General features: G+C 37.4%; 1 protein-coding gene and 1 non-coding gene across 3 annotated transcripts in view; both read left to right on the top strand.

Annotated features, from left to right (window-relative positions):
• Positions 1–18,109, top strand: part of LOC149083872 (sushi, von Willebrand factor type A, EGF and pentraxin domain-containing protein 1-like) — a 440,661-nt gene that overhangs the window by 245,385 nt on the left and 177,167 nt on the right. For both annotated transcript variants that reach the window (XM_089234250.1, XM_089234248.1), the window contains exon 2: positions 3,347–3,514. In XM_089234250.1, coding sequence (XP_089090376.1) covers positions 3,347–3,514 — 168 coding nt within the window. The remainder of the gene's footprint in view (positions 1–3,346; positions 3,515–18,109) is intronic.
• Positions 1,615–1,721, top strand: LOC149083873 (U6 spliceosomal RNA). The gene has a single exon (XR_016193154.1). It is a non-coding gene; the product is annotated as a U6 spliceosomal RNA (small nuclear RNA).

Here is an 18,109-nt window from a genome sequence, read left to right as displayed (position 1 = left end):
GTCCTTATTGGAGTTTCGAAATTTTTTGTCCAATTTCTAGAGAAATATTGGGCAAGTCTTTCTCAAATTTTGGTCACGTGAACCCTATGAATGTACTTACGATTTCCATTGAAAATTTAGTCCCGAGTACATTTAGGGAGCTGGCAAAGGATTAAATAAGAAAAAAAAAACGTTCTTGATCAACCCTGTATGAGATAAAACACTGCAAATGAATCAAATTGTGACTTTCACAAGATATTATCTTTGTGCAATACTTTTGTGCATAAAATAGTAGACATATATCCACGAAAATATAAATGCTTTCAGTAAAAATTGCAATTTTCATTGCATGTTTTTTTTTTTTTTTCTGTTTATGACATGCGTAGTTTTAAACCAATTTTTATGAAATTGGCACTATACATGAGATACCATGTATAGAAATTTAGAATTTGGTAATTCCTTATTGAATGAGATATGAGTAAATAGTTTTTAATTGTGTATGTGCAGGAAATTGCAAAAACTTGATTGCCAAATATAATATAATGCAAATTATATAAACATTCCGGTTGAATGTCGTGAAAATTCAGAAAGATACATGCGATATCGTGAGTAGTGATTTTAGTTACTGGCTGAGAGAGAGGGATTTTCAAAGAATTGGAATTTCGATTATTTTCTGTCCTATTCGGTTATTTCGTTCAGTTTTTTTTTCATTTTGACATCATACCAGGCCTACTAATTTCATATTGGTTGTTCCACCTCTTTGAGGTTGCGCTTACCGCCTTTGTCTAGCTGGGCGTGGTCACTGAACTGTTGTGTGATGTCCTGCTACTTTATAGCAGAAGACATCAGCATAAGAATGAGAGAGATTTCTCTTTTATGATGTTATTTCAGTCAGAGGCTGATTTAACGGCTGGCGCGCCCTGGGCCCCCGACTTATGAAGGGGCCTCGGAAATACCCCAACTGTACACTTTTTTCTAATTTAACGGGGGGGGGGGACAATATTTTCCTCTTCTTCCGGGGCCGCAACTGACCATAATCCGCTATTGTTTTTAGTGTCTCACACAGCGCATGTAATATTTTTTATAATCTATTTGTAATTTATATATACTAAGAAATAGAATAAAACCAGGAAATAATCGCGCAGTTATAACGTGTCTTTTGATATCAGCATTCAAAATAATAATAATAATAACTTCAAAACGTTGTATTTTTCCCCCCTGAATATTCTGAGGGAAAATGGAGTACACTGACGTCACAAGCAGACTGCGGAGGCCTTCTATCTCTAGGAGGTGCTGGATGAGCACACTGGCATTGGCAAATTTCTTGAAAGATAAAGCCGTTTCAGCTATGTTATTACATTAGTAGAGTACAGTATATCGTTACATTGAGAGTTTCTGCTCGGTACTCTCTATTTATTGCTTGCTCGCCATCCCGACTATGTACTTGGCCTAAATATATAATACTTCTCAAGTTCTCAAGGCGAATAGAGAAGAAAAAGAGAGAAAAACAGTGTAGCAAAAATCTTGATTGATTCGGTCAGGTTCATCAAAATCATCGGTAATGATAGGACTTCCTGTTTATCCACTTGGGTGAAAAGTTCTGCTTAATGGGAAGAGGGACTGATATCTAGGACCGTACTTGATTCGGCAGTACATATACTGAAATTGGAACGATACAGAGAAGATTAGCATGGCTCAAGCGCAAGGATGACATGCAAAATCGTGAAGAGTTCCACATTTTTTATCTGGGCGGGGTAGCCCAGGTCGATAAGATACTCGCCTAAAGTACCAAAAGATGCTTAGAGGTGTCACGAGTTCAATACCCGGTTCGCCCTTGTCAGAATACTTTCCTGACACAGGGGTACAACAGAAACTGAGACATGACCGCAGAAAAAATTGCTACCGCAGGGAGTCCCCCATCGATTGGTTAGCGCATCAACCTAACAAAGCGCGTATAAAAAACAAGCCTGCCGTTCGGAATCGGCAATAAATTGTAGGCCCTCGTATGCAGAAAATGACCGTGTTGCGACAAAAATGATATCTAGGACCCTACGCGATAGACTTTCAAGATTTATCCTTTTTTTTGTTTCGCTTTATTACAAGCGAATTTCATTTCTCTGCGAGACGAGAGATCATTTGTTCCCGATAATCACTGTCATATGGACCATCGTTTTCAAGTTTGGCTTCGCCACGTCGTTCATCGTTGTGGTAAAGGATGTGACCCTCCTGCTGATGAAATACGTACATATGATGAACAACACACCCAGGTCTTGACTTCCAGACCCTAGTAGCAGTTCCGACGGCGTTCACATCGAAATTGGCTTGACCGACTGGTTCCGATGTCGTTTCCTGAGCACGTGATACGTTTCCCTGAGTAGGTTGAATGATTGGTTCCTCGGGCTGGTGGACGACGTTGTTTTTTGTATTCGGAGTGGCAGGTTGGTGAATATCGCGGCCTTGGCTCGTTCCAGCTCGAGCAGCGCGGCAGAGATGTCGTGCTCTGCCGCTGGCGAAGAGGTTTTGCCCAAAGGTGAGACGACCGACCATCCTGCTTCCAACAGCAAAGCCTTGGTGTCGTTGACCATAGGGGTTGTAATTACTTTCATCGGAGGCATCCGGATCTTCAGATGGAGAATTGGAATTGGAGTAAGTTCGGGAAACGTTTTTAAGCGGGTATAATCCTAAGACCGAAAGCTGAAGCGAACAGAATAAAAAAGTATTCGGATATATAGTCATATTCGGTGGAAAGTATTATTATTAAAATTGACTGTTTGCCACATTTGGCTAATTATCACCAAATGCATGTTTTTTTTTAAATGCAACAATGCAAACATAAAACAAGAAAGTAAGTGGCCAGCCCAGTTGACCCGGCCAATGTCCGAAACTTGGGCTTTCGCCGGCGACGATCACTATGCATCCTTATATAAGTATTACTAAGATATCGATATTTAGATTCCTCTGATCACTAGTGTTGCTATAGCTAACCATAATTATTAGGGTTAACTATGGTTAAATTATAGATAGTCATAATTATCACAAAAAAATGCGTCAAAGCGGTGATGACAGTGAATCATCATAGAGATCGACAAAAGGATGTATAGGGATCGTTATATATGGGCTGGTTAAAGCCTGGTAAAATCCCAAATTTCGGATATTGGCCGGGTCAACTGGGCTAGCCACTACGTGAAGGGGCTAACTTCGGACTTTGACAAAGGGAATAGAACTCAGCATCTCAAAACCATCCGAAAATCACTGAAATATCTTTGAGAACAATATCAGTATTTTAAGTATTTTGGTCAGTGTTATTATTATGATTAGGTGTTCATTCATTACATGTGGTTTTTTTTTTTTTTAAATGTGATTTCAGATTCGGAGGAGTTTGAAGACGAAGCGGACGGTTGTCCGAGGAACAGAGAAGAAGCAGCAGCTCGTGGACAAGTCTGCCTGAGAAAGTGTCGGAACGATGCTGACTGCATCAGTTCCAGAAAACGCTGCATGTGCGATGGATTATGCGGGTGGAGCTGCGTCAGACCAGGTACAGACGATTTCTATTTGAAAAACACATTTTTACAAAAAATGATTAATTTCTTAAATAAGTACGATTTGAAACAACATGTGCGACGTTTCTGCATAGGAGAGATTTCACTTTGGTGGATCCATAATTCAGAGGTCTTCAACCATTCAAAGGGACCAAAGAAAATTACGGTGATACCCAAAGGCCAATAAGTCAAGGGCCAACCGCAAACTGGGGTCTACAAAGGCGAAAATTGTCACCAGAAGATGTAACGCGGGCGCTTTGAACGGTGTCTATAGTTCGTTTCAGGTTAACATTGCAGTGAACGGGAAGCTACGAGGGAACCGCATCACTCGTTGCTATGGGAACGAAAGCCTCTTAACCAATGTATCGATGCGCGGCCTCGGTAAGGTATGGCCGATTCTCGCCAATCTCACTGAGAAAAATCTTTTTTTACGTGTAACGTAATGAGTGTAAAAAAATTGCACAGTAAATTAGTAATAATCATAGAATTTAAAAAAAACCACTGCCGATATTTTCAGAAATTAAAGTGAGATTTTTGAAACCATTTTTTTTTTTGATTAGAAAGTGTTTTAAAATTTAGAAGAAATAATTATCTTCTCTATCAGCGTGTCACTTACTCTTCATTGATGTGCCGTAAGTAACACTAAAAATTTCGAAAAACATAGTAATATTTTTCTGCAATACTTCCCTTCCCTTAGCTGAAATTTATTTGTAAAAAAAATTCCAAACAATAATATGAAAGCAACGGATAATTTTAAAATACTGTATATACTAACGATGGCTCTCAAAAGCTTGGGGATTTCTAATTGTTTTCTTCAATTTATATTTAAAAAAATTTACGTTAAATAAAACTTTTGAAGCCAATCAAAAAAAAAAAATTAAGAACAGATTAATTCTGTTTTCAAGTGAAAATTCAGGAATAGCACAAAATAATAATAATAAGTTTAGAAATTTTTTACTCACTTTTCTTGCCGAAATTTCCGTTGCTCACCCAGCCCCCTTTCCCGGAACGGTATAACGTCGATGACACTTGTTTTCACGACAGTTTTAGTCTTTTGTTACGGTTCATGTATCACTACTCATGGGGTTATTATGGATTATTCTTATCGAGTTTTGTTTACAGCGAGTATTCAGGAATGGAAGAGCCAGAGAACGTTTTAGCGTATAAAGAGATATATAACTGTCACATAAAGCATGAAACTAAGCCTAACAAACTGTGCCGCCCCCCTCTCTCACTTATTTTATCTGAAGAGAAACTAGAAGCAAGGGCATCTGGAGAAACGGGTGGCCCTACTGGGTGGAACATGGCGTTTGTGTGAGTGAGACGCGACTCGTGTCAACAATCTCCGTGATCGGCAATAGGGGATTCAGCATCCACTACTCTCCCAAGAAAAGACGGCAAAAAATAAATAATTAAAATAAAGGAGGATCTAAAACGAAAACTTCTGCACCCATAGAAACCCTCTCAAGATAGTATCGGCACTCTCTCTTAGAAGAGAAACACTTCCTGTTATCTATAAGTGAATATCTGAATTCACTGAAGCCTATGTTCCGGAGAAAAAAAAAACTGATTGGATATTCGTATTGACGTAAACAACCTATAACAGCATGTAAAACTGAATGAAAAATTGTATCGTTATGGAAAATTCAACCGAATAGCGATGTAAAATATGTATGTATATTCAGTATATAACTGGGTGTAACAAAAAAAGCACGACAGTGATATTGGCGGAGAAAATTTCTAGGATATCGCGCCAGAATATTGTTGCCGTTGCTGTGGGATTTCGATAATAGTAACCAATATTTTTTTCTAATTTAAAAATTTTAAACGAATAAACATCGGTTCAAAACCATAGAAAAAATTGAAATATTCTGCATAAAGGATCATAAAAGTAAACCTCCGATGTATGAGAACTATATTTTACGGCGAAGGAATACACTCTCTACCTTTTGTCTTCACTGCAAAGTTAACCTGAAACAAACTATAGCTTCTCGCATTGGCATCTTAACCGCTGAGCCCGTTGAGGCCCAGGGTTCCGAGTCAAACAAGAAGCCTCATATTATTATTAGATAATTTTATTAAATTCTGAGATTATTTTCCATCAAAAATATGGAAATTTTCATTAATTTTACCCATTTGATAAAAATTCCCCTAGAGGAATGAACGAAGTGCATGTTCGGTTAAGTACTACTAATGAAATTTCGTTATTAGTATCCCCTAATATTGTTGTGAGAGTTATGCTTCGGTTATACGGGTGATGAGATCTGTCTTCCATATATGGAAATGGAAATCGCAAATTCCTCGATTTTCAAACTATGTAAGCTTCGTGATAAAGATCTGCCTGCTCTCTGTTTGAATGAGTGGCCGAGTGGTCATAGGGACGGACTCATATCGCGAGAACCCGGGTTCGATCTTCACCTGCACCACAGTGGTGGTCGGCTGAAGTTGGTTTTCTGGGGTGCCCAACTTTCCCAGACCACTTAAGTGACACGCGGCAAATTTTTGGATCACTTATGTGGTTGCGGCATGAGTTATATGGCCCGCGACACGCTTTCAAACCATTGAAGTGGCCCATACTCTTTAAAAGGCTGAGCACCCTTGTCATAGAACAATTCTGTCTAACCTTCAGGAGAGCGTGGACCACTTTATTGATTTGAAAACTTGTCGTAGCTACTTAATTGAGTGATCTGGAACAGCGCGGCAGGTTATTTAATTGACCTGTTTATGGGCCACAGGTTGTTAAGTGGTCATAGTGACGGATGTCGCATCGCAAGGTCCGAGGTTCGAACCCCACTAGCGCCACAGTGGTGAAGTTGGTTTTTTGTGGTTCCCAACGACAAGGCGCGAAAGTAAGCCGAACTCCCGGTCAAAAAAAAGTCTCGCCACAGAGAGCAACAGGCCTACAAATGCTACAAATTTTCAAACATTTCACTTCGGAAATATAGATGGTAGCACTGAAAAATCATACACAACACTATATACGCACTCAGTCTGTTAGGCATACCCATTGACACTTCCGGCACAACTCATTCAATAGTAAATTGCCCATGGCTAAAGACCGGAGTTTTTCTCGGTTTGAAAGAAAGAAAGGACTCTCTGTTGCCAGAAAATTTATTCTTTTTGTGCGCATCTACGTATTCACCGACGCTTTGGATAGTATGGGCACTGGCTTAACCATTACTAGTACTTTGTATATATATCTCAGAAATCTTTGGACTTTGGGCAGCTAAGTTTACCAAATGTAGATGGCGCTTCAGCTGCAGCTAGGTAGCGTTTCACCAACAAGATAAATTCTTCCACATTTCCAGCGATTGATCCTATTTCTGCACTCATCATCTATCCTTTTCAAACCTGAGCAAAAACTGATCATTGAAATTTCAAAGTGAAACTAAAATTTTTTCGTTCAGATACCCTTCCATTTTTCAGATTTCTCGGAAATGGGAAATTGCATTGTCGTTGGACAGATTCATCGCTCACTTTATTGGATTTGTTGTTTTCTACAAAATTTTGCACCGACCAAGTTCTTTACGTGATTCTACTCTCATTTGAAGATTGAGGAACTTCTCCTCAATTCTCTCTTCCTCAGACGACATACCGTCCATAAACTCTTGCTGTAGCGTGCAAGGGAGATCCACCAGTTCATCTACGGTCAACTACTGGCCATGTCCTACCACTAGTCTTTGAATGCCATCCTAATGTACCTCCAGTTTCATCGTCTTCCAGAAAGACACAATGTCTTCGACAAATGTTTGCTCGTATTAATGAACTAGCAAATAATACGTTCAATAATGCAATCAGCATTGAAAAAAAATTTCAAGCGCCCAAATTGTGTGGTTCTGGAATTTTTACGCTTCCAATTAGCCTTGCTCCACACGCGTGGTTACAATGCTACATCTAGTTTTCTATCGTGAACTGTCACGCTCACTCGTGCATTTGTTTTTCGAGGGAGGCGCGCTGACCGGAGACTGTAGGGAGGGAATATTACCCACAATTACACAGTACGTATGTGGACTAAAGCGAAAAACCATCAACTCAGTTGTGATAACGTGAATATAAACAAACAAGATGCATTAGTTTTGCTGGTAATGTCAATCATTGTTCGTGAACCGAATCAAAATGCATTCAAAATTTTTGCTCGTTATGCGCCTTTGCTCGTTAATTGAAGTTCCACTTTCTTTCTCTTAAACCGACCACAACTCCGGTTTATCGCAATTAGGAAATTTTACCGAATGCGTTTTGCTTTAAGTGAGTATGTGCATCTAACCGTCCGAGTGTTATGTGTGAATTTTAAGTGGCGCCATCTATATAACACATTATGAGTGAAGTTTGATGTTTAAATACTTGTACTGGGCCTGTTGCTCTCTGTGGCGAGATTTTTTTTAACGGGGAGATCGGCTCGCATTCGCGCCTCCAAGTTGGTAACCGCAGAAAAACAAAGTTCCACTGTGTATGACAAACATTTTTAAGTGGATTTCTACGATCCATGTCGGCGCGACGTGCAACCAAGGTTTGGGTAGCGATTCACAGTTAATGACCCCTGGGAAGAGCGGTCCTTAATGATGATTTGTTGTTTTCGGGAACATTTTTGAATTCAGTAAATATTTATACATAGAAATCGGTTTCTTTCTTCCTACAAAAAAAAAAAAAAAAGACGATAAATATTCCTGGATTGGATGTAAAGCAGAAAAAGAAGTATCGCTGTCACTACCGGATGCCAAACTGACGAGCATTTCTTTAAAATAAGTGGTTTCCTTCTTCTTCTTTTGCAATTCTTTTATTTTCGGCTGTTGAAAAATTTGAATACAGAAAAATGCATTATAACGCATTTTCCGGGAAATTCTTTTGGCTGAGGAAAATCTCTCTCCTAGATTTCCCAATAGGGTAACCCGATCAATCTATTGTAGAGGAATTTCCACCCTCGGTCCTGCGAAATTTTGCATGCTTTTCTTTTGTGGAACAGTTTTTGTTTTTTATGTATAAAATATACTTTCTTTTAAATATATTTTTATATTCTTATTTTTATAAATACCGTCATAATGATAATCGAAGCGCTGAAATCATACTACGGAAATCGGTTCTGACTTTTTTTGTTTTGACGCTTCACGATTGGGTACGTTGTTCTTCCGGAGACGTTGAAAAAGCTTTATGGCGTCTTATTCCGTGATTCCATTTCTTCAGCTTCGAAGACCTTTATATTGAACAGTAATGTTTTGATAAACGGGAAGCTCGTTTCTTTTAGCTCTTTGTGTGATACCTCAACTCTTCTACGTGTTATTCCTAAATGAATAATATTCAGTTGAAACAATGGTTGTTTTTTTTTAAAAATGGCATCACAGCTGTAAAAATGTCCTACAACTGAGAAAATCTATTCCGTTTATACCACAGGTTTCAAAACTGCCCTTAGGGGTGTGCGACTGGTGCGGTCGAATGTACATGTGTTACGCGAATACAAACATGTGTTACGCGAATGCAAAACAAACATGTGTTACGCGAATGCAAAACAAACATGTGTTGCGCGAATACAAACATGTGTTACACAAATACAAACATGTGTTACACAAATACAAACATGTGTTACACAAATACAAACATGTGTTACACAAATACAAACATGTGTTACACAAATACAAACATGTGTTACACAAATACAAACATGTGTTACACAAATACAAACATGTGTTACGCGAATACAAACAAATACGAATACAACACCACAACAGGTAAAATGCCCAACGAGGTGGCTGAGAAAAAGATGCCTATAACAAATATGGATGTCATATATTTCAAAAATACAGCAACCCAATTAACAATGCAATTAACAAAAATTATAAACAATATATACACATGATAAAATATTATACAATGCCCATAAAGAATACTTGTGGTTGTCTCAATCTAAGCATGGATAGCTTCTCGATTTACCCCAACATGTTCATCGTATTTCTTTTTAAACGTGTCATACATTTTTTACGGCAATGACGATTTTGTTTGGTAAATTCAGAATTTTCGTAAATTCTGGAATTTCATCAGTGATGGAAGTATTAACCCCCCCCCCCTTCATCTCTCTCTCTCTCTCTCTCTCTCTCACACACACACTTGGTAATTCGCGCCCCACGTTCCAGGAGCCTCCTCACACCGCACATGCACCTCGTCCGTATTCCTCTATAGAATTTATAACGGATGGGTAAATGTCAGAATGCGCGTGTATGTTTTGCTAACCTAACGTGACGTTTGTTTCTGAGGAATGCTTCTTATGTGTTGCTTGCCATGTACTGCTGTCTATCTTTCCGAATTAGGAAGACAGACATTTGCTTGTCGTGTGATGCGTGAATCTTTTGATTGTTACAAATAGTAGAGTATTGCATGGACAACTGCGGTACCTTAAAAATTATATCATTGTGATTGGAAGCCTTCGACAAAGGATACTGGAATGCAGCACAAGATGTGGCTTATTTAGAAAACAGACTGGAATAGTTAAACTAGTTCTAAATAGTTGGAATAATAAAACAGACTGTTGCTCCTGTGAGAGCTTTCATCCTTCAGATGAATGGACTTGTTTTTCTTAAAAATTTGGCTACTACACAAAGATACATTTGCACCCGTTTTCAATTTTCGTTCATTCATCTATTTCATCAACTAACAACTAACTTCACATGATATTGTTCCATCCCTCATCATTTCAAGACAAGATGGAGGGAACTTTCTTGACGGAGCCACTGAATATACTGCACTTTGTGGAATCTCCGCGGTTCAATTGTATGCTGGCCTGCGTGCCGGATCACGAATGTTTGTGGGCGCTGTCGACCCATGGGAATTCTGTCCCCTTGATCGATATAATGTATCTTTAAAATCAATAAAGATATTTTATAGATATTTTTTTGTTCGGATATTAGTGCCCTGAGATGAACTTTGGAAAGAAAAGTTGTTTGTCTCTATACCATGAGTCGAACTGTTTAGGACATCTTGCAGTCCTGGCAAGCACGCTATCCAATACACCAGAGACAATGAGAGAGATTCCAGGTGGAGACAAACAACTTTTGCCCCGAAGTTCATCTCAACAATATTATCCGATTAGACCAGATGTGCATTCCCCCCCCCCCTTACATCTTTGACAGATTTAAAGGAATTCCGAAGCCATGGGCGCACCTAGAGTCTACTTATAAATAAAAAAAATTTATACAGCAAATATGATATAAATATCTAAGCATGTGATTATTTCCGCGCACTTAGAAGCGTCTCTTATCGCCTCAGAGCGTCCATTGCACTACACTACGTCAGTTGTTGCGTCCGTTGGTCCATATGCTGCACTTGGTGAGGCGTCGCTTATTTCACATCAATGTTTCACGGTATGTCCTTGATGTTGCGCGATAGCAATGGAGAAATTCCTCGTTGAGTGAAGTATATACCGTCGTCGTAATTGTACTTGATCGGAAATCGTTGATATTCCGTGAAAAATGTACCCAGTAACGTCAATATTATCCAGAAAATCTCTGAAATATTGTAGGGAGGAATAGTAACATCTTTCTCTGTGGCTTATTGGTACAGACGTTGGGTAAGCTGTTTAGCATTTCCTCATATCATCGAGATTCAAGTCCCTAAGTTTAGCTCTATGAATAGGTTTTAGAAGCATTACCGTATCTAAGCTGTGATGGAGAAAGCATATCGTCTCATCCTTCTTGAAACCAGGTGCTGGTTCCTGCAAGACTCTCGGAGACCTTGGCAATAGTATAGTGTTTCAAACACCCCCCCCCCTCGAGCAATAGATATTCATTCAGCTTTGCTGCATTTGTTTTGTGGAAATCAATCAAAATTATGTATTCGGTTAAGATAACAATCCACCAAACGTATTCCCTTACATCAAGGAGAATTCTGAAACAGTTCTCAGAGCATAAATGATCAAGAATCAAGAGTCGGTGACTGGGGAATAATTCCCTATGAATGTTCTGTACCTCTGTACCGGCACCAACGGAACTTTGGTTATGGAGTCCAGATGCGCTACACTATTAATTTAGACCTCCATTCTTAGATCACGATTCACCATAATACTTTTATTGATTTATACGCTTGTAGTCGGACTTCTTGTTACTCTGCTATACAAATTTATATAGATATGCATATACTCATTTAATAAAATTCCGGATACACCCATCTTTCGGGAAAGCCTCGTTATCTCCTTGAGATTGGAAGCGGGGTGCGCGTGGTGCTTCAAAGTTCAATGTATCTCTCTCGCTATTTTTAAAAGAAAGATAATAATCATGTCCCAGCAAATTTTAGAATAAATACATAATCTGACTCAAGATTATAGTAATCTTGTTTCGAGCAATTTATAAACTCCATCTAACCATTTGAGCGTTCGTTCCAAAATACTAAAGTATATAGGTAGACAAATTTCCAAATACTTACATACTCGGTCAGCCATGTAACTTAAAATATTAGATGCCCGAATTACGCACAAAATTTTACATGGCCGAAAAATATTATTACTAGATTTATTTAAAAAAAAAAATTATTTCCATAAAATGTGTGTGTATCGGAAGTTATATATAGATTTTTTTAAATCGAAATTTCGAAAAAAATACGAAATTGAAAAAAAAAAATTGTTGTCACCACATTAAAAAATTTAAAACTAGTCAAACCACAAAAAAATATTTTTCAGTCCTATTGGCATTGGAAAGGAAGTAACTAACAAAGACAGAGTGCCAAGGAGACGTTTTCAAAAAATTGTCAAAAAAAATTACAACTGAATTTTTTCATTTGAGTACGCACAAAATCAGGTAGAATCATCCAAGGCCTCTGCACTGTTTGCCATAAACGTCATTCAGACTACCTAGCAAGTTTGCCACCTTTTAAAACACAGCTACCTATTTCGTTTCTTCTTATTTTGACGTAGAATCTTCCTGATTGGCTCACAAATACCGCATGGTGATCGGATGTAGGGCATAGAAATCGCCAATTCTGACCCCGATCTTTTCTTTTCCTCACAACGATGATACTGGCACGAGCAGGTAATTTTTCCCCCCTGAATATTCTGAGGGAAAACGGACTACTTACTGACGTCACAAGCAGACTGCGGAGACCTTCTATCTCTAGGAGGTGCTGAATCAACATGGGTCACTCAAAAAAATAATAATTATCAATATTTCGAACGTCAATAAAGGACAAGTTTGAAATTTGAAATTCGCGTAACCCTAGAGTGTTACTGTGCCGTCATTCAAACAGTACGTGATCAGTTACAGACAGAGCAGAAAGAGAAAGAGGAAAAAAAAGATAATTAGTTTCCAGAAGCTAGAGGAAAGAAAGAGAAATAAAGTGTTTTGCAAACATTCTGAAAAGAAGCGCGATAGGCCAGCACCTCGTACAGATAGAGCTCCGCAGTCTGCTTGTGACGTCAGTAAGTAGTTCATTTTCCCTCAAAATATTCAGGTGAAAAAATTCCCTGTCTCATGTCAGTATCATTTGTGAGGAAAAGAAATGATCGGGCTCAGAATTGGCGATTTCTATGCCCTATCCAATCGCCATGTGGTATTTGTAAGCCAACCAGGAAGTTTCTACGCCAAAACAAGAAGAAACGAAATAGAATGCTGTATTTCAAAATGCGGCAAACTTGCTAGGTAGTCTGAATGACGTTTATGACAACCCGTGCGTAGGCCTTCTATCTCTAGGAAGTGCTGGATAGGCCAACTGTTATCATTTTCAGTAATTGTTTACGGCTTCAATAATTGCATTACACTGCGATGTTTTTTAAATGTTATGTATTTCCTAGAACCCCTGCTCTCACCTGTTGGATAAAAACCAACTCTCTGCAGTAATGCATAAAATAAAATGTTTTTTTTCAACCGAGTGCGCAGAATGAAAATACAAAACGTGATGCGAAACTATATTTTATTTTTATGCTACAGTATAAATTTGACGCGTAAAATACCGGTCAATAAGCTTTGTGGTGTTGACATAAAGTAATCTAGAGACAAATATCTAAACATAGTAACCAGTGTTTTGTCGCATAAAATTTACACTCGCATGAGCAGAAAAACAATTAGTGTATGATCACAAAAATGAGAAACTTTGCCTGGTTTTAATTTATACAAAAATTGCCACGTTTTCAAGACAAATAAATTCAATTGGTTGAATGGCCGACGCGTATCGGCTCTTCAATGGAGAGCCGTCATCAGGACCTCGTTGTCAGAATTCACACGAATGAGTCGTGGAGGGGTGATGTTTACGTCTGGTCGTCCGAAGAGTTCGCCTTTGTATTTGCTGCTTCCGAGTGGTCTTTGGATGCGAATTGGGGAGCCATCTGTTGCAAAGTGTTGAAAGTTTTGTCACGACTGAGGTTAATAAAGCCTGTCCAAGCTGACGAAATAGGTGGCGTGTTTCTTCCATCATTAACGAGGAAATTCTGGCATGTTCTGATGAAGTATCCCTCGAGAAAATTCAATTCAGAATTGCGTGTTGCTTTTTTCAAAACAAACGCTTTATCAAAATCAAAATAATGTGACCGTTGCCAACAGTGTTGGGCAATAGCCGAATTATCCGTCCGTCCCTTCTCAACATGCTTTCGGTGTTCGAGAACTCGAATATTTAGATTTCTTCTAGTTTGGCCGATACATCCATTTTCGCAATTCTTGCATGGGATGAAGTAGATACCAGATTATCTCACCCTCCAAAGAATCTGGTATCTAATCTGGTATCTATAAGCTTTGAAACTGAAAACCAGCTTTACTTGAAAAAATTATAACAGATAGTTTCGATTTTATTTGATATGTGGCAGCAGTGTTTCTTAATTTTGTTGTGATATAGACATTATTTTCGATATTTTTGGGTAGAAGAGAAATGCGCATAATTCTATTCTACAATATTAGAATCAATCGCAGAGTTTTATCCCTTTCCGGCACTTTATATATTGTATAATAGGGTCGTATAATGTAAATACATTTTTGAAAAAATGCATTTTTACATTTTTATGCGAAAAATGAAGTCTTTTCCGTTCTTAGAATCTGAAGAACAATGAGTCTAAACCCGTGTTTCTCAAAGTGGACGTCACGACGAGTTGGGGGTATTGATTTGTTTGCCGATTTATGCTTTGAAGTGGATCTTTTATGCGGGAAAATATCTACCAAACTATTCCTATGCGAATCACTGGTCTAACCTATAGCTCTCGAAGATCTACACTTCACATGCAAACAAGGTCGAAGAAAGCACTCGTGCTTCGAAAAATTTCATTTTATATCCTAATCGTTATCGATCTGTTTGTCTCATGGAGTCCTTTCTGAAACATTGTGTATTGAACATACCTGTTGTATAAACAGCATTGCCTGGCTTTTCTATTGAAAAATTATTTGACATTAAATTATTTCAAAATTTCCATCTCAGCTTGTTTACGTATTTTTTAGAAACAACGAAGACTGAACTTTTCCATGTACCGCAAGTCAGAAACAAATCCGTTCCATTAAATCTAAAACTTCAACGTGAGGAATTGGAAATAAAAGGGTACACGGTCATTAAAGTGTCCATATAAAAACTATGCAATTAATTATTTCAACTTTCTTTCTTTAATGACTCTCAATCACCAAAAACTATAAAGACAATAGCCTGGTAAAAGTTTCTGGCGCTATTACAATCGGGAAATCCGAACAGTTTTTTTCTTCAACTTTTTGTGAAATTTCCAATGAAAAGTTGAAAGCAACTTGGCAATTTCCCAGCTTTTTTTTCCCCTCCATCTCATTAAAAGGAATAAAAATACCATTAACTATTAATGCATGTTTCCAATACTTCAATCATTCATTTTTGACATTAGGCGTCTTAGCTGAAACGTGTTGTAGTGTTACTCAATTACAAATGCCGGGATTTATTTATTTTTTTTGGAGAATACGTACAGATTTTTTTTGTTTTTTTGAATTTATTGTTCGAACAAAAGTATTCAAAGCCTTTATAGCATTAACATTGTAACGAAACCGAAAAAAAAACAAAGATTTTCCATTAAAAGGCAGCCATTTACGGTTACTTAATTGACCAGATCAAAGAAACTAAGGGACTTTTTTTCTCTAACCAAAGAATACAAATAAATTTTCCTTGACTTTTCTCACGGAAACATGGGGAAAAAAAGTCCCTTTATTCTTCTCAATCATTCGATGGAAATAGGAGAAAAATGACCACATCAGCATTTTTCCTACATTTCTCTAATAATAGAGGATAAGAAGGAGAAAAGAATAAAAGAAAATGAGAAAACAAGTGGTAATGAATCCTAAACCTAGGACATTTATTATCAAGAAAATATTTGGGGGGGGAAAAACTTTTTTGTATGAAAACCGTTTTTTTTAAGGAAAAATACAATCTTTTATTGATACAAAGGATAAGAGAATAGTGAAATGATTTTTCTAGTTATTGTTACGATTTTTTTCGTAATTTCCGAGTGGTTTTACGACATAATGGTTTCTCTTACTTTCGACAAAAAAAAAAACTCTTATAGTTTGATTACTTTATTTATGAGTTAAAGTAATCATATTGAATTGCTTTTGGTTGTCCTCATTTTTACACTTGAAATCGTTTTTTTAGGGGATTTATTTACGTTTATGAAAGCTATCAAGGAATATCAGTAAAAAAACGGGCTATATACGCGATTTTTATTGTTAGTATCCTGTGAATTTCTTGTTATTGTATTTTACGGCCGTTTTCAAAACATTAATGGCTATCCAATTCGTTGAAATGGTCTTTGAGATCCTTTTTAAGGGGCAGTTTTCATTTATCTGGATGGGATGAAAGAAGCTTAAATGAATGTTTTGGGTAGATACAATTATGGACGTTATGGACATTGGTCGAAACTCGAAATCGTGATATTAGGTATATAGCATAACTACGGTGATTATATTCCATTTTGATGAGAACAAGGATTCTAAACCAATTTTTTTATTATGAATTTAAATTTAATTCAATTTTTAAACTTTTATTTTTATTTATTTAACGTTTCCACCAAATATTTTGTAAAAATATTTTTTTAACGAAAGATACAATCTTTTCTCCTATAAAAGATAAGAAAACAGTGAAATGATTTTTTTTCATTTTATCGCTACATAACATAACATAATATAATTTATTTGTCCCGTCAATCACGAGAAAACCATACAAATTAGAGTTTACAATCAAATTACATATTTGAACGGAAATACTAAGAGAGATAGAAAAAATTATATTTGAATGGACCCGGTATAACAGTTAATTCATAATGTGATGAAGAAAGCTTGGACAGGGAAGCCCAAACCTCAGATAGTAACGGTAACATCGAAAGCTTGCCATTTTAAAGACATTGTCCAACAACAACTACACGAGTTTTATCCGGATATAAAAGAACAAATAATAGGCAAGGAAATACAGCATACAACAAGAACTCAAGAAGAAACAGCAATAACGAGAGGAGAGATACAACGAACATTGAATCGAACAAATGACCGAAAGGCATCCGGACCGGACAACATCAGTTATAAACTCTTGAAAGCTATCAACAAACAGTTCCCAAATCTTCCATTCCATCTATTCAATCAGTGCGCCAAATATCATTCCGTTCCGGAGCATTCCAAAACAGGGAAAATCCTTCTATTTCTAAAAAAGGGCCAAAATCCAGCAAATCTACTATCATATCGACCAATATCTCTATTATCAACAACAAGCAAAGTATTTGAAAGAATTATGGTTCAAACAATGACATATCATATTGAAAGACTATTCTGGCTGCAAATGGATTCCTTTTCGGAATCCCTGGATTCCGAAAAGGTAAATTGGCCGAGCATGCTCTGTACATTCTGAAAGAATAAATAGAAAATAGAAGGAAAGAAAGTAAAAATGTGGCCGTTATCTCAATATACATAAAGAGTGCCTTTGACAATCTACGATATACCTCTATTATAGATAAGCTTCGCCAACTTTCGATATCTGAGCAACTTCTAAAAACAGTAGAAGATATACTCCGTAATAGAGAAGTAGCCGGTAGTAGTAGTATAATAGAGCAGTACTCAATAATAGATTATAGCTGGAGAAGAGTTAAGGAAACATCAATGTTTCACAATAACAGTATGTTCACAGTATGTTTCACAAATAAAACAAAGTTTCTGTGGATATCTTCAAATAAAAATCTCCCACCATCAGAATGCTAGGAAAATCTATGAAAAGAACAGATCTATTAAAATACCTCGGCGTGTACATAGATTCTAGACTAACTTGGATTCCACACGTAGAAAAACAAACCGATAAAATCAATAAGCTTCTTCTCCAGCTCCAAAACATTGGCGGAGCGAAATGGGGAATCAGATATCGACACCGACTAGTTCTCTACTGGACAATAGAAACTCGAATAATGGCTTACGCAACACCTATTTGGTACGCAGGCGCAACCAACTCCATGCAATAGAAATTAGACTCAACCCAACGTAATTTGTTATTGTATATCACAGGACCGTACCATAGAACACCAAATAGTGCATTATATGTCATTACGGGTTGTCCGCCTTGGAGCCTATGGATGAATTATGAAACACAAATGGGTCTATTGTTACGCCTATATCGACCAGCAAAGATTGGTGCATTAAACTTTGCTCCGCAGA

The sequence above is a fragment of the Pholcus phalangioides genome, unplaced genomic scaffold, assembly GCF_987345545.1.
Source record: "Pholcus phalangioides strain wild (caught in Gottingen) unplaced genomic scaffold, Ppha-v1.0 ptg000008l_1, whole genome shotgun sequence".
NCBI classification, from domain to species: Eukaryota; Metazoa; Arthropoda; class Arachnida; order Araneae; family Pholcidae; genus Pholcus; species Pholcus phalangioides.
This window is presented reverse-complemented; position numbering and strand designations above follow the sequence as displayed.